This window comes from Crocodylus porosus, unplaced genomic scaffold, assembly GCF_001723895.1.
Source record: "Crocodylus porosus isolate Cpor-Errol unplaced genomic scaffold, CroPor_comp1, whole genome shotgun sequence".
NCBI classification, from domain to species: domain Eukaryota; kingdom Metazoa; phylum Chordata; order Crocodylia; family Crocodylidae; genus Crocodylus; species Crocodylus porosus.
Genome location: NW_017728914.1, coordinates 9,157,222 through 9,180,845, shown reverse-complemented (window position 1 = coordinate 9,180,845; position 23,624 = coordinate 9,157,222). Strand labels below are relative to the sequence as shown.

The 23,624-nt window shown below is 38.4% G+C and overlaps 1 protein-coding gene across 1 annotated transcript in view; it reads left to right on the top strand.

Moving 5' to 3' along the window:
- The window catches only part of DOCK2 (dedicator of cytokinesis 2), a 519,632-nt gene that overhangs the window by 5,792 nt on the left and 490,216 nt on the right, over nt 1–23,624 (top strand). The window contains exons 2-5 of the mRNA XM_019534715.1: nt 14,307–14,390; nt 17,197–17,237; nt 21,573–21,628; nt 22,008–22,104. Of these exons, the coding sequence (XP_019390260.1) occupies nt 14,307–14,390; nt 17,197–17,237; nt 21,573–21,628; nt 22,008–22,104 (278 nt within the window). The remainder of the gene's footprint in view (nt 1–14,306; nt 14,391–17,196; nt 17,238–21,572; nt 21,629–22,007; nt 22,105–23,624) is intronic.

Genomic DNA, 23,624 nt, shown 5'->3' with positions numbered 1-23,624 from the left:
TTACTGTGAAGTTGACTCACTAACTGTGCAGTAAATGTCTTAGCATCTATACATACACCCCTATTATGGCACATGAAACTAATAAACCCTGCAACAGGGTAGTACTTGTAAATACAAGTACTATGTACTACCCTGCTGTGGAATTTTTTCATATGCAGCAGTGCACAGTGACCCAGCTGGCTGGGGCATGAAAGTGCTTCAGGCGTGGGCTGCCTGCTGGCTAGTCCTGTACTGAAGAACCCTTGTACCCCAGCCATTCCTTCTGCAGCACATTCAATCTGGCTGGAGCAGCCCTAGGCTGGCAGGCTGACCCCCTGGACCTCCTGCCAGCTGAGGCTGTTGCAACCCTGCTCTGTGTACTGTGGTCTGGGCACACATGTAAACTGTGTGCCTGGGTGCTTCCCAGGAGCAATAAACTGAGGAGCCATAAGCTTGAGTTTATTGCTGCACACTAATGGCACATGTAGATGAGCCTAGAATTTCTCAAATTGAAAATTATGTCAAGCATTCCTTTCAGAATGGGCCTAGAGGACTGTTATTGAACAACACTGACTATTCTAATGGGAAAAATGGAAGTGTTACTTTACGCATAACAGCAGATCAGGAGTAGTGCTAGGAATGTAATTCAGACGGCTTTCCAATCTAATACCCCTTATTATGTTGTGATCCAGAAATATAGGTCATAACCCAGAGACGCATCAAATTTTCTAAATAGGGCAAAAACAGATAGAGGTGTAGTTAACCATATTAGTCTAAGGTTAGACAGGGTAGATGTACACTTTTATAGACTATCTAAATAAGATAGCATCTGGTGAAGTGAACTTGAGTTTACAAAAGCTACAGATCACCACCCAAAAGGAATTCCCAACAACAGTAAAATACCAATTATATGAGTACTTAAATATAGGACCCTTTTTCTAGTACATTTTTATAATCCATGAAAAATAAGAAAAAATAACTTTCTGCTATGAATATTACTGAGTTTTGGAGCTACAAAGACATTCCAGGTTTACAAATAATTAGAGATCTAGAGAAGTTATGCAGAGGAAATTTTGGAGGTTGCTGTAGTAAGATAAGTAACCCTTTTGGGGCTTTTTCCACAGCTTTGAGACTAAAGGTCTTTAAAATCTTTGTTCATGTTTTTGAGTGCCCTGTTAAAAACAAACAACGTTTCTCACTTCAGTGTTGGCTTAAGGTCTGTCTTAGCAAACTTGTTCACCTCTGCCAATATGCTTCTTTCCATGCCTCTTTGACATTGACAGGCTATTAAACTGAAGAGATGTGTAGAGGTGGTGGGAACATTTAGTTACAGGGTCTTGTAATCTAATATGAGGATGTCTGAAGTGGACACAAGAAAACATCTTTTTATTCTTAGCTATTGATAGGGTAGGGAAGGGCAGGGAAATTGATTTGAGCTTTCGGGTGAAGAATGTAGAGGATTTTGGACTGGTGATTCTGAATTCTCCCCGTAGGAGATGATAGCCTGAATTGCTCTGGAAGATGGGAAGTTATTTTTTGTGCTTTCTAAGAAAAGAGTCCATTCTGGGGTCCAATTTGTGAGCAGACTGTCGGTGAATATCTTAAAAATGGAAAAAGTAGATGGTAATCTGAGAGGGAAGAGAAGTTAGCATAGATAATAAAGTCTCTGAAGGTTATACGTTTTGTCACCTCAGTAGGACCACACCACATTCAGACGTGTTGGGGACTTTCCTAGCTCTGAACACATTTATGTTGGTGAAGATTTTAATATAGGAGTACAGTTTAGAGAGAGAGAACTTATTAACACCCAGTTGAGCTAGGGACAGAAGTTGCATATAAACTGGTTTAAATAATCAGAAACTGATTTAAACCTGGAACAGAACAGAACAGAAGTTCAGTGCACAAAAACCAGTTTCAAAATGGCTAAAACTAGTTTAAGATAAACCTGGTTGAATTCAGTATCAGATGTAATGGATTTGGGTCAAGCCAGTTTATGAAACTTCTGTCTCAAATGCCTTTCTGGTTCAAGTTATATTGTAGCCCCCCAGCATTCTAATATGCTTTCCAGCCCTGGGCTGGGCTGTGCTATCTGCTCCAGTAGAGAAGGATTGGGGGCCAAGGGCAAGCAGGGACTGCACCCTACTCCCCCAGCAAACCTCAGCTGGGCTTTGGGGCCAAGGAGGGGGATTAATGTTCCCTGGCCCTGAGCAGAGAGCTCTAGCATCCTCCAATTTCTGGCCTGAGCCTCTGCAGGCATATAGCTGCATTTCCTGAATCAAAAGTGAATGTCTGCGCAATGGTTTCTCAGTTTAATGTGTGCAGCTTAGACTAACCTGAAAGACTAAATCGATTCAGCCTTGCACTTTCTGACTGTCTGGACTTAGTTCTAGAGAGTTGCAGTTATTACATATAAAGATATTAATTAGTAGTTAGGCAACATGTTTACTTCTTTCTGTAACTTGTTTCTTTTGCATTTATCCAGTAGAAGACAATTCTAATGGTAAACTGAGAGGTAGTATTGAATCCTGTCTGAGGAAAATGTTTAGCTGCCTTTTTTCCCCCTGGATTTCCAGGTTAAAAGTAGAATTTATATAAAAACAGTAGAAGTAAAAGAGGCAAATGCAACATTCTTCCATTGAAGCTGAGGGCATATAATAAAATCACTGCTGCATGAGTGCTCTGTATTTACATAAGTAGTTTGTACATAGAATGCTATTCTGTAAGGAAGACCATAGAAAATGATTACTGGGTATAGCAGGGCCAATAAAACTGATGACTGAGTGGAAGTTCTTGTGTTCACCCCTTCATCTAGCATTCCTAAATCATGTAACAGCTGCCTTGCATTATATTCTGAGCTGACACAGACCAGTGCAACATCAAGTTGTTCTGCTGCAGCTCCATTTTGAGAAATAACTCTTGTTCGTACTTTTGAGTGCCCTGTTAAAAACAAGCAAACGATAACTTAGTAATGAAATGGCTGTACTTTGAGAATTGCCTAAGAATGGGACTAAGCATTACCATGTAGATCTTCAAAAGGCCATCAGTTAAGAATGAGAAATTTTTGCTTATCTGCTAGCTTTCGAATTATAGCTTCTGACATGAGAATCAAGCTGTCTTTATCCTTTTTTCCACACTGCTAACTACAGGCCAAATTGAGCTCTGACATACTGGAAACATAATATTTTCACCGCAGTTGCACAGGATATATAACTTATATAACTCAATAAAATTCCATTATGGTGGAAAAGCAAAGCCCAGGAGTAGAGAATTCAAAGGGATTTTTAGTGTCATATGCTGGCGCTGTGCCTTTCACGCTTTGCAATAGTCATGGTTAAATAAATCGGAGTTAATAATGCTGCTTCTGGTGAGCAGAAGGGAGCAGAATTCAGTGCATGCTATTCACATGGCAAATGATAATAAAAGATCCAAATATTATTTTTGTCCTTAATGATTAGATAGGACTGATGCTTATAAGTAAGGTGGTGGCCTCTCAAGTTAGAAGGTACAATTTTATATTAGCATTCCTAAGAGTAGATCTGCATTTTAAGTAGCTTGGATAAATGTTATGAGAGAGAAATGGTAAATAACAAAATGCATAGTTTTCCAGGTTCAAATTTCAGGCTTCCCACATGATAGCTTAGTCATTTGAGAAGCTTTTGAAAAATACAGGCTAGCAAGAGGTTTTTAATATGTCTTGTTTCCCCAACAGGACTGTTTGGTGAGACGATACCAGTATTTTAGTGCAAAAACAAACACAAGTCTTGCTCAAGTTATTCATTAGAACATGGCAGTAAATCCAATACAGACTTCACAAGGTACTGAGCTTGAATCGTACCTTGGTAATTCTGCATTTGCGAGGGCAAAGAAATCAAACCAGCAAAAAGCAAATGGGACAAATAATTTAGGACATAAGATGAAATGGCAGGCACTACAGATGACATTTGATCTGAAAAGCAGGAGAGACTGACTTAAACAAAAACTACAGCAAAGAGATTCTTAGAGAAAAAGTTTAAATATATTTCTTCTGTGTTTCTGACCTGTGACTGAATGAACTTTCTGTTGGTCAGCATTAAAGCTGGCATTCACTACTGGCTTGCAGCCTGATTGAGCTAATAAAATGTGCCTTCAACTCCCATTAAAGTCAGTAAACATTTGAGGGTACTTAGCAGCTTACAGAATAATTGGGGGATTGATTTTCCCCCTCACCTTCCTCCCCTGCTTCCACCCTGGGTGGTAGATTGGCACAATTTGAGTTTATTAATCTGTATGCATATTGGAGGTTTGGGTTGAGGAGCACTGGTAAAAGGTTACAGTAATGAAGTAGTTTCTTTCAACCTTCAGCAGCCGTGGGTATCTAACAGATGCCTGTTACTGATCCTGAATTGCCACTGAGTTACTTAGGTAGTCTCCCTGAACAAGTGCCAAAGGGGTCGTAAGGCTGAAACACCCTTTTCTGGAATGCTGTTCCCACAATACGGAAGACTTAGTCAGCTGCAAGGAACCCTCATTATGAAACAAGTCTTCAGGAGCAGACTGAGGTGAAGGGTTTATAGAGGGGCCTTGAGAGCAGGGTTGTTTTTTTTTTTTCATATTTCACTGGCTGAGGAACTGGTGGCAGCTGTGCTCCTACTTCAAAAATGACTTGTTTAAACATGTGGCGTATATTTAGACCATGCTTTCTTGCTCATATCTCATTCACTTAGTGTTATTTACACTGACACCCTAAGTTTTATGGTGGCTGCACATGCATTATTTTATCTACTCTTTATCTTTTTTATCAAGATCAGCATAATATACAGGTCTCACTTCTTTATCATGGCCAGTACAAATAGCTAAACCAATAATTCTCAGTCAGGGTGCCGCAGCAGTGCGGAGTTCCTAAGGTCCATTTGAGGGTGCTATGGGGTATCGCGCAATGATAGGACTGTTAGGTGTGCAAATGTGATTTACAGGATAAAGCCAGAGATATTAGATAGAAATCAATAATATTAAAACCATTTTGACCTGTTCTGGTCTTTTTGAGTTGTTTGCAACAGAATAATTCCTCTATCATGTTTCTGTATTAAAAAAATGAGTGAAAACCAAGAGCTAGCATTTCCTGAGGGGTGTCTTGAGCCTATGATTTTGAGAACCACTGTGCTAAATAAACACTTTAACTGTTCAGTTAATAATTGGAAAACTGGGTGGTATGGTGCATTAACATTTGACTGGTTGCTGTGAACTGTACCTCCTTGAATAACTGGGCTTATTAACTTATTAAGTTGTTGGATTTGCCTGTTAAATTGAGTAAGATATTTAGAATTGTTTTCTCTATATTTCCATTCCTCATTCAGTGATGTATTTTATACTTTTTGCAAACTTACTTGGGGTTCAGTTCTATTTATACCATGAAATATTTTATTGCATTTAGGTTTTAAACTCTTAATATAAATTCTTCATAAACAAGACAATCAAAACTTTTAAAAGGAATTGGTTTTATCTGTAGATTTCCACTTACTCATTTAGTTATGGTTTTTTTTTTTTCATTTGTGTAGTTGAGCCACTTCCTTTGACAGTTGCTGGGTATGTTCTAAGTTATTAACTGGTACTAAAGGAAGCAATTAAAATGAGGCAACACTATTCAGAACATGAATGGATGATTCATTTATTTTTAGTTAAGGGTGAAAGGTAATTGGTATTAATCCTAGCTCATAGTGACTGTTTTCAATGTTGTTACTTTATCTGTGCATTTAAAAAAAAATACATAGCATTTAATGAGCATGGGTGTATGTGGTGCACATACGCACTTCTGATTTTTAATTGGTTTCAAGCAAAATTTCTGGTTTGACTGGCAAGCATTTGTTCAATTACAATTGCAGCAGTTTTAACCACAAAAGGGACAGCTATATAAGCCATTCAGAATACAAAAGAGAAGCTGATTATATCTGCGTACACTTTCTACCCAATAGCCCACTAAGGAAGGTACTCATCTGGAAATAGGAAAACGACGTTAAAGTCCCTCCTTGCATGAGAGGATTTGAGCCTGCAGCTGTCACCTTCTAGGAGAATATAAAAGACATTACCCTATAGGTTATTCTGTGGCAGGATGCTCATAATCACTTGTGTTGGCAAATCCATTTGTCAAGGATTACCTAAAAATTCATCAGAGCAGGAACTGGAAAGCAGATTTCCTACCTGTAAGGTCAATGTCCTAACTGCTAGGCTGTAGATTCCACCCTTCCCCCTCCCCACAATGAATAGTTGATTACTACACGTAAAGAGGAATGGGCCAGTAAGAGACATTTAAGAATACTCTCTCCAGAATACCTTACAACATGAGAGTGAGGAAAGTCTTACAGAAGATAGTAGCCTTTGAATATCCTCAGAAAGAAGATAGAATTGAACCTGGACCCCCCTATCTTAGATGACTGCCCAGACTAATGGGTACAATGGGTGAACTACTGTATTCTCTCCTTCTGCTTTGTGAATTTAGCATATTTTTCACTGAAACTGTTCAGTAACATTAACTTTAATGAATAGTTTTGACAAAAGAAAAAAAATACATGAGCAGTATATTCATCTAAAATTGCCAAGATCCATGTCAAAGAATATGAATGCAGATTATTTTACACTTTACATCAGGTAATGGCATACAAGATACTGAGTCCTCCCCTTTGGAAGTATTTAGCAAGTCTAGTTTTAAGCTTTGTTTATAACACTGTAAGCTGTACCTTAACTCTGCTTCCTGTCTTCTATTGATTCTTCTTCGGAATCTCCCTCCCTCTCCCCTTGCCTCCTTTTACTTTACCATACCTTTTCTCTCCTCCCAATTTTTTAAAGTAGTGACGTGACCAGAAACAAGCATTGGTATCTTCTGGTTCACAGCACTTTGGATATGATACAGGAACAATGCATACCATAACCTTGCTGGGTTTTTTTTTTATCAAGATCAGCATAATATACTTTCTGGAGAGCATGCAGAAAGCAAAATACAATAGATTTTGGAACTAGTATATAACAGAGCTGCTATATGATAAATGGAATGGAATGCTGACAAACAGTAAAAATTACCATTTGAGAACAAATGAAAAAGGAGAAAACATCAGAAGCAGAGATATACGTTATTTATAAGGAAAGTAAGAATGAATGAATATTTAGAAAGGAGCAATTAAACTTCCAACACTAAAAAAAACTGTAGGAGTGAAATTTCATTTTATTTGGAGTATTGAAATGGTTTAAGTTCTGAGGTATCTTTTTAAAAACATGATTCTCTCTTCATATTTATAGGACACAGAAAATATAGGTGAGATTATAATAATAGATTTCATAGACATTAGGGCTAGAAGGGACCTCAGAAGATCATCAGTCTAGCCCTTGCCCTAGGGGCAAGAAGTCAGCTAGGGTCAAAGGATCCCAGCAAGATAGACATCCAAATGTTTCTTGGAAGCTTCCAGAGTAGGTGCTTGCACCACCTCTGAAGGGTGGTTGGACATGGACGGTCAAGAAGTTTTGCCTTATGTCCAGCCTAAAACAGTCTTCTAGGAGTTTGTGACTGTTGGACCTTTTCTACCCTTGGGGTGCCCTGGTGAACAGACATTCCCCCAGATCCTGATGTACACCCCTTATGTACTTACAGGCAGCCATCAAATCACCCCGAGCCTATGCTTCTCCAGGCTGAAGAGTCCCATGGCTCTCAGCCTCTCTTCATAAGGCCAGCTATCTTGCCCTCTGATCATGTGCATGGCTCTCATCTGGACTCTCTCTCAAGCTTCTCCACATCCTTTCTGAATTGTGAAGCCTGGAATTGGACACAGTACTCCAGCTGCGACCTCACCAAGGCAGAGTACAGTGGGAAGAAGACTTCCTGGGTCTTGCTTGAGATACATCAGTAGTTGCAAGCCAGAGTTTTGTCTGCTTTGCCAGCTGCGGTATCACATTGGTGGCTCATGTTCATCTTGTGGTCAATCATGACCCCCAAGTCTCTTTTGGTCATGGTGCTAGCAAGTGTATCACTGCCAATCCTATAAGATTGATGTGGGTTTGTTCCCCAAGGTGGAGCACCTTGCATTTTTCTGTGTTGAATGCCATTCAGGTTTTCATCCACCCACTTTGTGAGCCTATCTAGATTGGCCTCGATCACCAGCCTATCCTCAAGCACGGACACTCTTCCCCATAGTTTGGTGTCATAGTTTCATAGTTAGTAGGGTCAGAAGGGACCTGAGCAGATCATCAAGTCCAACCTCCTGCCATGGCAGGAAAGAGTACTGGGGTCAAACGACCCCAGCAAGGTGATTGGCTAGCCTTGTCTTAAAGACCCCCAGGGTAGGAGCCAGCACTACTTCTCTTGGAAGTTGATTCCAGATCCTAGCCGCCCTGACCGTGAAGTAGTGACTTCTAATGCCTAATCTGAATTTACCCTCTGCCAGCTTGTGACAGTTATTCCTAGTCACTCCTGGTAGTGCTCGGGGGAACAGGGACTCCCCCAGTGCCTGCTGGTCCCCTCTGACTAGTTTGTAACAGGCCACTAGATCCCCCCTCAGTCTTCTCTTGTACGCTGAACAGGTTCAGGTCCTGTAGCCTCTCCTTGTAGGGCCTGCCCTGCTGCCCCCTGATCATGCGAGGGCCCTCCTCTGGACCCTCTCCATGTTGTCCACATCCCTCTTGAAGTGCAGCACCCAGAACTGGATGCAGTACTCCAGCTGCAGCCTGACCAGTGCCGCATAGAGGGGGAGGATCTGCTTGAGATGCATCTGTGGATGCATGACAAGGTGCAGTTGGCCTTCCTGACTGCCTCCCCACACTGCCGGCCCATGTTCATCTTGGCATCAATGATGACTCCAAGATCCTTTTCTGCCTCTGCACTGATGAGAAGGGAGTTCCCCAGCCTGTAGGTATGCTGCTGGTTCTTCCTCCCCAGGTGCAGCACCTTGCACTTGTCAGTGTTGAATCCCATCCTATTCTCATCCGCCCACCCCTGTAACCTGTCTAAGTCTGCTTGTCGCCTTTTCCTTCCTTCCAGCATGCCCTCACCCCCCCATATCTTAGTGTCATCAGCAAATTTGAACAGGGTGCTTTTTACCCCCTCACGCAAATCACTGATGAAGATGTTGAACAGTCCGGGCCCGAGGACCGAGCCTTGCAGAACCCCCCTGCCCACATCCCTCCAGGTGGAAAATGACCCATCCATCACCACTCTCTGGGTGTGGCCCTCCAGCCAGTTGGCAACCCATTTGACTGTGTAGGTGTCGACACCACAGTCCCTCAGTTTTTTTAATGAGAACAGGGTGAGAGACAGTGTCGAAGGCCTTCCGAAAGTCCAGAAAGACTATGTCCACTGCTACCCCAGTTAGCCAGTTCACTTCTGACGCCAGACATTTTAAAGACATACAGGCCCGAGAAGGGGGCACTAGTCACTACCAGTAGTGATTTGGTTCCATCAACTACCGCTCTTTGCGTCTGACTTTGGAGCCAGTTCCCCAGCCATTGGACTGTAGGTTATTCAAGGCTTCCGTTTTCCAATTTTACCATGAGGACATCATGGGACACAAGGTCAAAGGCTTTTTTAAAGTCCAGAAACGTGATATCCACTGCTTTCCTTTTGTCCAGGAGATGCTAATCAAAGATAGCAAGTGAGTTATGAGGATGCCAAAATTCTCTGATCAGTACAAACCCATTTAGTAGGATGGAGGGGCAGGGAGGGAGAGTAGGACTTCATGTACACGTTGCATGAAGACTAGCCATTTATATTCTGGTTTGAACAGATGGCTATAATAAGACCCATGAATTACCATTAGCAGCAGCTATGTATAAATCTATAGTTTATAAACATGTGTGCTTATAGTGTTACAATTTTAATTGCTCCTTTATAAATATTCATTAATTAATTGTTACTTTCCTTGTAATACTTTGTATATCTGATATTTTCTCCTTTTTTTATTTATTCTCAAATGGTAATTCTTAATGTTTGTCAGCATGTGTACTTACTCTCTCTCTGTCTCTTTCTCAATGTTGGGAAGAACAGTCAGGTGAGAAGCAAAACTGGTGTAGTGAATTGCTTTTTCATCTAAGGAGAAATATAGTAAAAAGTTAAACCTCAGGTTCATATGGTATGCATAAACATTGATGTTTTGTTTAGGCTTCATGAGTTACAAAGACAATATATTTGTATGGCAATGGCAGTATCAATGAAAGACCAAGTAACTTTGTTGGCATAACTGTTCAGCTCCAGAAGAAGTTTGAGAAATAGGTTGTATATTTTCATACAAGTGAACTTGTCATAAGGCTTAGTGTGGGTACATTTTGACAGACTGGGCACCTATGCATAGATGCCAATTGTTATTTTTGCCAGGGTTAGCGGAGAGGGGAGCTTAAGATGATGGGCAAATGGGAAATTTTACATCTTTGAGCTGACAGCACTTTTTCTGAGGGGGGCCAGGGCCCTCAGGCCCCCACATACTCAGCACCTATGCCATCTAGAAGTCTTGTATCTGTTGAAATGTTTGTGTTACCCTTGGGAAACTTCATTGTACAATATACTTCCCTGCATTGACAGTGTCACAGGTAGAAGATGTTTTACTAATCCTCCCCCAAAATGTAAGATGATCCTCAGGGCTGCAATGTTAAAAAGAAGAACAAAAAGAAGAAGAAGAAAGCAATTAAAAATAAAACAGAAATATTTTTCACTTAATATTTTTGTTACACATTGTGCATCATTCTAGGACCAATTAGTAACTTTTTGAGCTACCTGGGGAAGAAACTTCAGTTTCATGTTGAGTAGCCTGGACAGATATAGTCATTTTCTACAGATTTGGAAATGTCTGCAACTAACAGATCTTGGAAGCTAAGAACTATGTGGAAACAAATGAGAAGTTTTCAGGGAGGGACATGGTTGAAGTGATAAATGAGGACATCAAATGGATTATAGCATAGAATAAGTATTGGATACCTAAGCCTGGGTTTCTACATACACAATTGCAAGAAAAAGCATAGGCTGATTTAAATCCAAATTATTTTTAAGTCAGCAGTTTAATTTACATCTCATTTGCATTTATACTGTTTAGTTTTCTTCTAAAAGAAATGCTGATATTAGAAAGTGTTGATTTACAACTAAATATATTTACATTTATTAGCTTTTGTTAACTGGAGATATATACTGTATCCATATGTTTGTTTAAACTATTTTTAATTTTTAAATTGTATTACTTTATGAAATTAATGATACTTTTTATTTACTGGATTATTTCTTACTAACAATTGTGTCAAGATGCATTTGGACCTGATTGCAATGCACAAAACTAGAATTCCTTTAAATATTTTTGACCTATCAGATATCTGGTGGGAAATGTTTTCATTGACCTCATTAAACAAAGGAAATGTCTCATTTATTTAAACAAAAGAAACATTTGTAATAAGTGAGTTGAAATTAGTAGGTGATAGGTTTCAAAATTAACAAGGGAAAGTACTTTTTTAATGCAATGCATAGTTAACTTGTGGAGTTCATTGCGTAGCATACCTAGGTTAAAAAAGGGCCTGAATAAAATCCTGGAAGATGCATCTATTAGAGGCTATTGAACAGGATAGTTGGAGATGTTTCCACTGTCATCTCTAAACTAAATGGTGGATGCCAGGGAGGACATTGAATAGGGGATAGATTACTCTTGAGATACCTGGTTCAGCTCTGTCCCTACTTCCACTTTGCCATTGTTGGAAACAGCTCAATTAGTTCTTTCCTAGTGCTCAAGATGGGAGATACTGCAGTTCCCCAGGCTGTGGCAGGCCAGCTGGATGCCCTTGGGCATAATGGTTTCACCCGGTATAGATGGGACACAGGTTGGTGTCCTTGAAGAGCCCCACAAAGTAAGCTCCACTGGCCTCCTGCAGTGCCATGATGGCTGAGCTTTGAAAGTACAGGTCCATTTTGAAGTACGATCTTGCACACCAGGTGCTAGAAGAACAGCTTGCAGATCAGCAGCTCTGTCAACTTATGGGAGCACCAGATCTTGTACCATGGTACCAGGCTGAAAGTTGTGCAACTTATTTATATCACTCGTGGTAGGTGCACTGTTGTGGGCTGCCATGGTGTCCAGCTGCTTGCAGGGCGCTTTGCCATGTGGTGACTTGCACACTGTCTGCTTCATGTGGGCTTCATGTGAGCTGTAGTCGCAGAAACCTGCAACCCTGTGTCTCCAGCATAGCCCAGTAATGGGCTAGATGGACCGTAGCTGTGACCCACTTAAGTTCTTAAAACATTGTCAATAAACATACTAATTGATTACTGTTTTTTAAAAGGTAAATGATATTAACAGATTAAACTAAAGTTAAGTGGCAGTATTGTGGGTTATAATTTAAAATTTAAATAAACTATAAAATAAAAAGGAAAATGCATTCAACAGAAAAATGAAAAGAATCAAATTTATTTTTAAAAATCCATCTTTTATTAAAGAATATACTTTCCAGTGGCAACATAAATGTTATGTGTTAACCGGACAGAAGCATGCAATTCCTTTCTGCTATGGATTCAAACAGGATAAAAATGGGAGGGAAAGGCAGCTAAGTATGCTGAAGAGGAAGTACGTTCTGGGCCATTGTTACCCCATAGTAAATGTCTGGAGTTCATGTTTTATTGGTAGGAGAAGAAGAGAACGGAACAAAAAAGCATCTGTTGAGTAGTGTATGTATATCTTAATTGCAGATGAGAAATTATAGAATAAACACTTACTGTAGAATTTATGTTGATATAATTTTCACATTACAGCTATTGAACATATCACAGTTTGGCTTAGTTACTTAACTACTTGCTTACAAAGTATTTAGCACATGATTTTCATCCCCAAGATTAGTGTATATCAAAACAAAATGCTTATCCTGCCCACATCCTGCCTGCCACAGCCCTTAAATACTATGAACAAGTGGTTTAAGCAGAGTTCTGTAACTTTCTTGAATAATGTTCTGCCTCTTAGCTTGTTTTCTCTGGTTTTGAACCTTGTTTAGATGAGTTGCTTCTAGTTAGATGATTCTTAGAATCATGTATTGTGTGCTAACATATTCCACAACCTAAAACAGCAACATTCAGATGTTCCGCATCCTGTATTAAACATCTTCTTGCTTTAAGATCGCACTTCTTACCTAAGAAAAAAAAATGAAGTTGGCAGAATTAGTAAACTCAGGCTAAATGCTTTGATCCCTGTGGTTTCCCTTATGTATTTTCTATCAGAGCACTGGATGAGATGTATTACATTTCTCAGCCACTCGCACAATAACTACACCCCACAATAGAACCATCACCATCTGTGGCTCTTACACCCACACCTCCAGAAATTTAGTAACATCTCATCCAGTGCACTAAATGCCCTGATGGAAAATATGTAGGAGAAACCAGACAACAGCTGCATACCTGAATGAACACACCCTGAAAATCTATCAAAGACAAAAAATACCTGATTACCTGTGGGTGCACATTTTTCACAAGACATCCACTCTCTGTCCAAACTCTCAATTCTAATCCTCAAAGGGAATTTACAAAACACCTCTTGTAGATGAGTCTACAAAGTTCACTTCATAAATCTACTGGATACAAAAAATCATGGACTAAATATAGATATTGGATTTATGGCACCTTATAACCTACCCACCAGTTGATAAACACAGGTAACCTCTGTACATTTTACCAACCACATTCTATCACCAGATCAATATTCCCTTCTTTACCCCACTCCACCTACCGGTCTTGCACCTATTGTCTCCCATTGCCTCTGATCCTCATTTGCATTTGCATTTTCACAGACCTGCATTTGTATATTGGCTTCTATTCCATCCAGGAGAACCAGCAAGCTCTCCCTATGCCTGAAGAAGGGTGTTTGTGTTTGAAAGCTTGCAAACAGCAATTTTTCCAACTATTTACTTGGTCTAACAAAAGATATAACATTTACCCAAAGAACCTTGTTTGCCTGTGTATTTATAGGTATATTTATGGGTGGCAAAAAAAAAAAATACTAGCACAGAAAGATAGAAATTAATCAAGTGCTTAAATGTCTGCCTGAATTGGGCTCATCACAACCCAAATACTATTTCTTTGAAATTCAATTCTAGTTAATTCAGATATTTTTTGACAATGTATAGAATGAAGGTTTTTTACTGTTACCTTTTGTTTTTTGTTTGAGACTGGATTCAGATTTAGCTAACATGAAAAAATCCTTTCATTGAGTCATGATTCCATCATACTGCTTATAATTTTTCTTCTTCCTTTGTCAGTCTTTTCATCTGGTTTGAAAGCCTTAACAAATACAGATAATTTTTCCATGTTGAAAGATTGACTCTACCTGAATTGTTTACCTGCTTGTCCTTTACAGCCATATACAATTTTAAAGGTACTGGAGTACCACAGTTAACCCTCCAGATTGGTGATGTAGTCCATATATTGGAGTCCTGTGATGGTAAGTACTTGCTTAATAACTTGCATAAATACTTGACATTTGTATCATTATTAGCATCATGAATTTTTTACTTTCTGCCTGTGTTACATAAAAAAAATAAGCGCCTGTTTATTTTTATAAGTAACTTTATTACTTTAAAAATATTTCATTAAATTAATGACTTAAATCTCCATTTTAAGTAAGCTGTTTTCTATTTGACCCTCAGACAGTGACCATTAGATATGGAACAAACATAAAGAGTGCTCATTGGACATTTGTCTTCATTACATGAGTTGCAGAGTGAATAAACAAATGCTACCTAAAACCTACCAGGTAGCTGAGGCTAAATCACCTCTCTCTCTCTCACTCTCTCTCGCTCTCTCTCTGTATACACATGTGATATCTGCATATCTATATTTATAGCTCATGCATAAGGTGAGGGAGAGAGAAAGAGGGTGAGAAAATTGATTCACTCCTCAGAAGTTTCATTTTGCAAACTTACCAGTTTAACCAGGCCCAGAGAGAAGGATTGTTTAACTTCTTTTCCCTTTATACTGCTGTTTATCAAACTCTAAGTGTCCTGAAAGTCAGCAAGATACAAGTGCTGTCCCTATATTTCTAGATCTTTTAAAACCAATAACATGTTCATTTTGTTGATGTAGCATCAAAAGGCCAAAACGCAGTTAAACACCACTGTACACAAAGTTAATTTAAATTTGTTTGTTTTGGTTTATAACATAGTCATTCTTGTAGAGACTTTATCAGAGGTGTTTAAGGGCATGTCATTTTCTTGGAAAGCACTCACTCAAGGCAGAAATAATCGAGGTAGCTGGTCCCATGCAGGCATCCTATGATGACCTGGAAGAAAAATTCTCTTGGAGACTGACTACTGACCTATTTCTAACTTCTTAGAAGTACACTTCTAGATTATATATATAAGCAGTAATTAAGTCACAGTGGGTGTGTCTATACATGCATTATTGCACCTTAGATACTGCACATTTAGTTTAGTACTTTCTAAATAATGTATTAACTAAATGCACAGTAACTAAAATTACTGCACAGTAGAACCAGCACATGGTTTTTTGTGAAGCTTACCATGCATTAGTCTAGTAACATTGTACAGTAGGCTATTAGCATGGTTTTTAACTGCCATGCTACTGTGCAGTGGTATTAGGCTAATGCACAGTAAGTGTCTTGTGTAGACATGCCCTGAATATGCTAGAGAAATCACTTGCTGCATGGAACTGCATCATACACAATATTTGTCAAATCAATGTTTCAGAAAGACGGAACAAGCTGTCTTGGAGGAAGCACTCTAGAAATCAATGTGCCTCAACCCACTTAACCATGCCAAATAATGTCTATGATCATACGCTATCATTGATGGCCCAAATTAAAAGCAGTCACACTTCATTAACACCAAATATGCTGCTTCAAACAGACAAATGTATTATGAGTAGACTGCCTGTCCAAGTTGGTAGTTACAACTATATAAGATGGGAAGAGGCCAAGGAAGAACATAAAAATAGAATTTAGCGCAACCATACAAAGCTGAATTTATTGCTTGTGCTAAGCTATTCAAAATCCCTCTTTAAGCTGTGCTGGAGCTGATGAAAAGTTTTTGATCTATACATATGCAACCTTCTTGAGTTATACTCTATAGAATTATCAAAGCCTCTGAGATTTCTATAGTTGCCTACCAAACTGAGGTTATCTGGTCAGGCCTAAAGTTATCAAATTCCTCTTTGTATATGAATCTTGGTAAAAATCTGATATGAAATTCTGGTGTCATCTCCAGGGATCCTGGTTTTCTCTGATTAAAAAAAAATCTATATTTATATAAACTGCTATATAAATATGTATATATTAGTGGTGTTTCATTTTAATCATGGAAAAATGTGGATTTGGGGTTACTTTTTCTAAACCAAAAATTGGGGATTGTTTTAAATCAGAGAAAACAAGGATCCCTGGTCATCTCATAAATGGTAAGATATTCTGTTACAAAGCTCTCCCATTTATGCATTACTACATATTTATTGCTTTTATGCATTTTAAATACCTATTGGCTTCTATTGATTATTAACTGTTTAAAAAAAAACACCTTTTTTTCTTGATAGGTTAGTGTATAGGCTCTGCTTGCTGTTTTACCTTCCTTTGGATTTTCTTCCTGTTTGCCTTTCATCTTTAACATGTGAAAAGGCCAAGTGAACTATTAGCTAAACAGCTTTTAATTTTATCATCTTTCATTTGACACATTTAGCAATTTTTGTTGAGTGTAAGAACTGTGGTTTTCTATTACATGACTACAAGAAAGGCGACTCCCAAGAGAAGAGGAGCAGCTTTTATTGTCAGTCAAGTTAAAACTCACAGTAGTGTTTTGTTTTTGGAGTGAAATCTTTTGGTCAAGTGGTCACAGCTTTATATATAATTAATAAAACTATGATACTATTCCTGTACTTCTGGGATTGAGACTTTCAGGTACAGAGATCAGTGTCTAAACGTTTTTAATGTTTCAATTTCTACATAAACAGATAATCTGTCCCCATTTATACTTAAATTTAATGATTTAGCATGCAGTTCTTCTGTTAAGACTTGTAGATAGTGGCCTAGATTCATACCAGTGGAGGTTCTTTTACAGGGGTCTTTTGCCAGGCAAATCTATATATTTTCCCATTGCTGTATTTAATTTTTTGACATCCTATGTGGTACTTTCCAATATTCGTATTCGTATTGCATGTAATCAGAATGTCTAAATAGAGGACTTTGTGTGACTAAGGCCAGTGTTTGTTTTGTTTTGTTTTACTGTTTTGTGTTTTAATTTTAGATTGGTACAAGGGGTATCTAGTGAGGCATAAAAGCTCAGAGGTAAGGTCATACTTTTGATCCTTTTCAGTGCTAACTACATTTTCCAATTTCAAATATCTTCTTCAGAGTAGAATATGAAAGGGTCAAATGCTGATCACTTAACAACTCATCCCATTTGTTTCAGTGGAGCTAACTAAGGTGACTAAGGTTTGACCTGAAACAGTATTATCTAAAGCCATTAACCTTTTTAAAAATATTACTTTGTTTGTAGGTTAAAGGACTGATGAAGATGTGACTTGAAATACTTGGGTAAATTTGATTTATGGCAAATATGTGCTTTACCATTTCATCCAAGTATTCCTAGGGCTAGCTTAAACACATTAGGCATACATTTATTTACATCGTACAAACCTTAACTATGAGCCTTTGTTGGGAAGGGCAGAATTTAAATTAAATGATTAATTTAAAAAAACTTTGACTAAGGAAATTTAATGTCTAGTTACTCCTTGAATGGCAGGTAATATCCAAGTTAAAAATCTTTAATTAATATATTGGTGTCTTACATATTTGATTTCTTTACTCAGTTGCTCTGGGAAAACTTTTTAAGCAAATGAAGACTGCTATAAGTAAATAACATCTTCATATTTTATTTACTTCTTTGTAATTCTGTGTTTTTATTTATTGTTTCATTAAATTGCTCAGGGAAGTTGTTTTTAGAGTAAGGGAAGGTTGGTGTAAGTAAATACCTTATCTTCCTAAAATATATATAATTTATTTATCCAAGACTCTTGATTTTTTTTTTTATTGTCTGAGCTCTCTAATATTGATAATATTCATAACAGATGGTGAGAGTCATGGCTGACTGGCCTGTTCCCATTACTGGCTTGTTTTCAGGTTAAGTAGAAGCTTCTCTGTACAAGTGACATATGAGAGCAGATGGTAGTACTTGTCACCACTTGTCATCCATAAAATGTTTAATCGAGTGAGGTGGAAGTCCAGTCACTCTTTTTCTCCTGAAGCCGTGGGTGCTGTCCTGCTGTTGGGTCTATCTTCTGATGAGGATTTAGCCATTTAAACCAAATATGAAAAATCTTTTTTCCTTTAGAAAAACAAAACAGGATTAGTTAATTGTGTAATCTAGCTTTTTGTCTAAAATTTTTGCATGCAGATGTATTTAAACTATTAACCCAAGATACTTTGTATTGCATCCATAATAATAGTTCCTAATGGGATTCTACTAAAAGAAAATTAGAAGTCTTGTTTTATCTCACTTTCTTCTATTTATATCCTTATTATCATACCAGAAAAAAAATATGGTGCCAAATCTTGCATTCATTACAAAATGCATATAAAATAACTATATCTAATATACAAACTATGAGTTGGTATATAAATCTCATAAAGAAAGAGATAATGTTGTATCAGTTATGGTACCTACAAAAAGTAACAAACAAAAACCAGGGGCATTCTTAGATATGTAGGCGCCACAGTCCCGCACGCTTCAAAAAGTGCCTGGCACTGCAACATTTGCAGTTGTATAAGGGACAAAATACACACCAGTGCTGAGAAAACAGTGGTGGTCTGCTTTTGAACTAAAAAACATAGAAGGTGCTTTAATTAAAAAATGTACTGTCACCATTTTCTGCGTGCTGACATGGATTTCATCACTAATACAATTGCCTGCAATGTTCACAGTGTGTGTTGGCTCATGTGCAGAGCAGACTTGATTAATCAAGTCTTCTCCAAAGCACTGGATTTCTGCACGTCACAGGACCAAAAAGTATGTGTATAAATGCTCAAGAAGTCCTACTTTTTACACAGCTCAGGGTTAACTTGTGTATCTCATTACCACAAGAGGTTATAGAGGCAGGTGATGTAACCAGGTTCAAAAGGATAGTTGAGAAACACATGCAGGAAAGATCCATTGATAGTGATTATATAAACAGCGGTGTATCCTCTGACATTCCTAAACCAGTGATAAAGCAGAGAATAAAGCAGGGGATAGGTTACCCTGAACTTATCTTTCCCACTTAAAAAAAAAAAAAATCTATTACTCCCTGCTTTCAGACAGATTATTAATTTAGATGGACAAGTGGTCTGAACCAATATGGCAATTAGTATGTTCTTATTACCATAAGGAGAGCTAGTGGTAATTACTATAATTAAGTGGCCTAACAATCTCCAGTTGTGCATATACATAGTCACTGTCATTTTTAAATCACAAAAGCACATACTGCTCTATTTACTTGAATCCAAGATGACCCTGAATTTAAGACAGCACCCTCCCCCCTGTAATTAGATTATATACATGGAACATTTATACATGTAAATGTATAAATGTAGAGGCTGGGCAGAGCAGGAGGAGATGGAGAGAAAAGTCTGCAAGGGAGAGATGGCAGGGTGCAGAGATAGCTAGGAAGCAACTATGGCTGGGGTTCTGGAACTACAAGTCAGGCTCCAGAACCCCAACCCTTAGGTAGGTTCTCGAGCCTGAGACACAGCAGCTACCTGCCCTCCCCCCCACTTTGTACTTGATTCTAAGGTGGGGCGATTCCCCCCTCCCCCATGATAATTAGTTCAAACTAATTTTAGAATTGATTAGATACAATAGGTACTATGAATATTTGTTCTGCAGGTTTTCTGGTCCCATTTGCTGCATAGGACAGAAATTGAGCTAAAGGCTTGTAAAAGGGATTTTTTTTCCATAGCTTTAAGCACTGGATGGAGCACTAAAGAAAACTTGGTTCTAGTCCTGAACCTGTCACAGGTTTCCTATGTGAGGAGAAGTTTATTTTCATACACCATGCTTACAGAGTCTGCCTAAGTGTGCTAACATGATCAGACTTAATTTTAATATTCCATAACATTTGGATACCTCATTTGGGTAACATTTGGAACCTCAACATTTTAGAATATAACTTTCTGATAAAATTGAGGAATGTACTAGATCAGTGGTTCTCAACCTTTTTTGTACCAGGACCCATTTGCAAACATCAATGGCCAGTCTCAACTTATTGCCACTCATTCCTGACCTGCTGCCCGAGCCCCACAGTGTGTGGGGCAGTGGGTTGGGGTATGAGGCATGGTGGACCCCAGGCAGCCCCTTGCAGGCTGGAACTCTGCCAGCTTGCAAGGGAAAAGCTATAGTTTCCTGTATTTTTCTCCTTTAGAAGAAAAAACCATTTTTAAAATTTGTTGTTCCATTTTTAAAGTTTAAAGTTCATGACCCTTCCATATATTCTTGCCACATGGGCATGTCCCCGTGGGTTGAGAAACACTGCACTAGATGACCCGAACAGTGCCAGATCTGAAACCAGGGCAGCTGTTGTCACCTGAGAACTCTCACAAAATGACAAAAATATTGCTGTTCTCGGTGAGGCCAGAGATGCGGATGAAGGCCAAGTAACTGAGGGAGTTGTAGGGTGGCTACATGTTCTTCTGAAAGGGAAACCTGAAAAATGACAGGCAAATATATGGCATTGTTTTTACCATTAAGAGCCAGATTGTCAGATGAATGATTGAATTCCTCTTTGGCATTAGTGAGCACCTCATGACTCTGCCTCCAGCAATTCTTTTGTTACCATCACCAGTGCATACACTCCAACACTCAATGCCAAGGAAGAACAGAAAGGACAGTTTTATGCTGACCTTGATGAAATCCTGACTACTATCCCAAAAAAGGATAAGATTATCCTCCTTGGAGACTTCACTGTGAGAGTTGGCTAGGTCTTTAAAGTGTGGAGGGAGCCCCTCCGAGGGGCACCATTAGGAAGGAAGGAGTAGGAAAGGAACTTCTAATTCCAACATCCTTTTACTCAGTAAAAGTGTACAGCATAACCTTGTGATTATTAACACAATTTTCAGACAATGTAACGGGTACAAAACAAAATGGCAATACCCGTGCTCAAAACAATGGCACCTGGTTGACTATCATGGTAAGAGCATGTGATCTAAAAGACATCCATACCATGCATGTCATGAGAGGAGCCAATATCATCATTTTGTCAGATCAATCTTGTTCATCAGGGTTGTGCTGAGACATGGAAGCCATGCTGGCATGTGTGCCCCCCAACTTTTTTGGTGTGGGTTTTTTTTGATACTGGGATTTCCTGGTGGCAAAAAACCCCTTTCATGCTGCAAGTTAGCAATGTGATGAGTGCCTGCATGTGCAGTGTGTATGGTTTGCGGCAACACAGACAGATATGGAGCACCACAAACTGGACATGCGTGCTTGTGGGGGATGTGCAACATGATTGAAAAGATTGGTGACAAAGCTGCTACCAGGTGTGTGATTAGTTTCTTCACTGGTTAAAAGAACAAGTCATGATAGTTTTGTTAAAGTTTTATGTAAGAAAAGCTGGTTTAAAATAACAAAAATGTGTTTGATTCCAACAGGGAATATTTCCTAAATCCTTTATCCACATCAAAGAAGTTACAGCAGAAAAGAAAAGGTATTTCATTTTTGTTTTTCTCTTAAGCTATTGCCTAATTTTAATTGGTGACTTTTAAAATTAAATTAAAAACCACTTGGAAAATGGCTTCATATTTTTGGGGGCTCTTAATCACTTGTGGAGTTAGAAAACAATTTAATTTTTATGTACCCTGCTCAAACTAATTAAGGTATTTTTACTCCTTTTATGCAGTCTTAGTTGGTCTTAATTATACAAACTAGTGAGGGGGAAACATAGATATTAGTATTTTTTTTAATTTCCTTTTCTTAATGTACAGATCATGACTGCCTACAGACTAAAGTTTAGTGTGTTAAGTACTTAGGTTGATTTTTTTCATGTGTTGGTTCAGTTAATTTGAATCTATTTCCCCTTTCCTTAGAAATCAAGAGAATATAATACCTGCTGAAATTCCATTGGTGCAAGAAGTTACCACTACACTCTGGGAATGGGGTAGCATCTGGAAACAACTCTATGTGGTGAGAAGTAGATTTTTTTCCCCATGACTCAAATAGGATGGAAAATTGGAGGAAAAATATTTCATGCCACTTTGCATTCTACACTATGCATGTTAAATAGACCTATTTATATGTATCAAGCGCTCATTGTAATTGGTATTTTATTTCAAGGATACAAGACAGGATGTGAGAGAGAATTTAATTAATTTCATTCTCTATCAAAGTATTTGGATCAATACAGTGTTTTCTAATTATTTTACAATAAAAGGCATAGCTTTAAAGTACTGCTTAGAAGTAGTATATCTTTGTGCTAATAATTTAAACTGTAATCTCCTGTGTCTGGGTCATATTCTATAAGATATGTAGCTGGTACAGTGTGTGTGTATTCAAAGAAGGTGGCCATCACAGGCTTCAAAGTGCTGGTGCTTGAACATGCTTTAAAGTCCTGGTAGGAAGTTTGAGTAAAATTGTTCAGGGCGTTTGATAGCATGCTGCTCTGAGGAACATTTGACGATTTATATGGGATGAGATTGACTTTATACTTAAGTGAATTAGGGGTGTGTATAGATGAAATAGGGGCCCTAAATTGAATCGGTGGGTTTTAAAAAAACACCACTTCAATTTAAGGCTGATGAAACTCCTGTGCTGTGCACACATCCTGCTGATTTACCTACCTTTCCAGCAGAGAGGGGGAGGGCGAGCTGCCAGTGGGCAGTGTGGTCCCTGGGATGCCCCAAGTCATTTAAGGCTCATTATGCTGCCAACTTTCCTACAGCAGCTGGAATTAATGCACAATACGTTGCCAAGGCGTGCAAAAGCATTTAGCCTGCTTTAAAGTGTCATGCACACATGCCTCTTGTTTCGTCTATACACAGATACTATCCTGAAATACAAAACTGATTGTGTGAGTAAAGGAATAGTAAAAGGACACCTTTTAAACTCAGTTAAGTTTGTTTAACTGGTCTGAAAACCTTCTCTGAAAAAAAACAAGCCTGTTTCAAAACAAAAGGCTGACTTTTAAATTTAATTTGAGCTGCTTTGTAACTCCACTTTTGAAGAGCAAAGGGCAGAGCAATGCCCTTTGGAGTTAGGTCTGGCTGAAAATATGCTATAAAAAAACCTATTTTTAATAGCGAATCAAGGTATTTTTTTCTAAATTAGATTTTTGAGGTGCCCACACTTTACATAAAAGTTCCTTCCAGCCATCCAACCAAAATGTGACACCTGAAAATTAAAACATTTCTGCTGAAAACTGCATCTAGTACAAGAGGACCAAAAAAACTGTCAGCAAGGTATGTTTTGGTATGGAAAGTAGGGATAGATGGAAAGCCACACCCCTGGAGGTTTAAAATTCAAAATCCTAATACCTGAATAGATCATTAGATCATGTAGTGTTTTATAAGCTTTTAAATTACCCCTGTATTGTGTACAATGACTTGCTTGAGTAAAGTGCATCTAGTCTATGGCAGCCTCTTGCAATGGTTGACCATCCCTACTCCTTAAAACAAAAAATTCCCAATTTGAATTTTTCATGCTTCAGA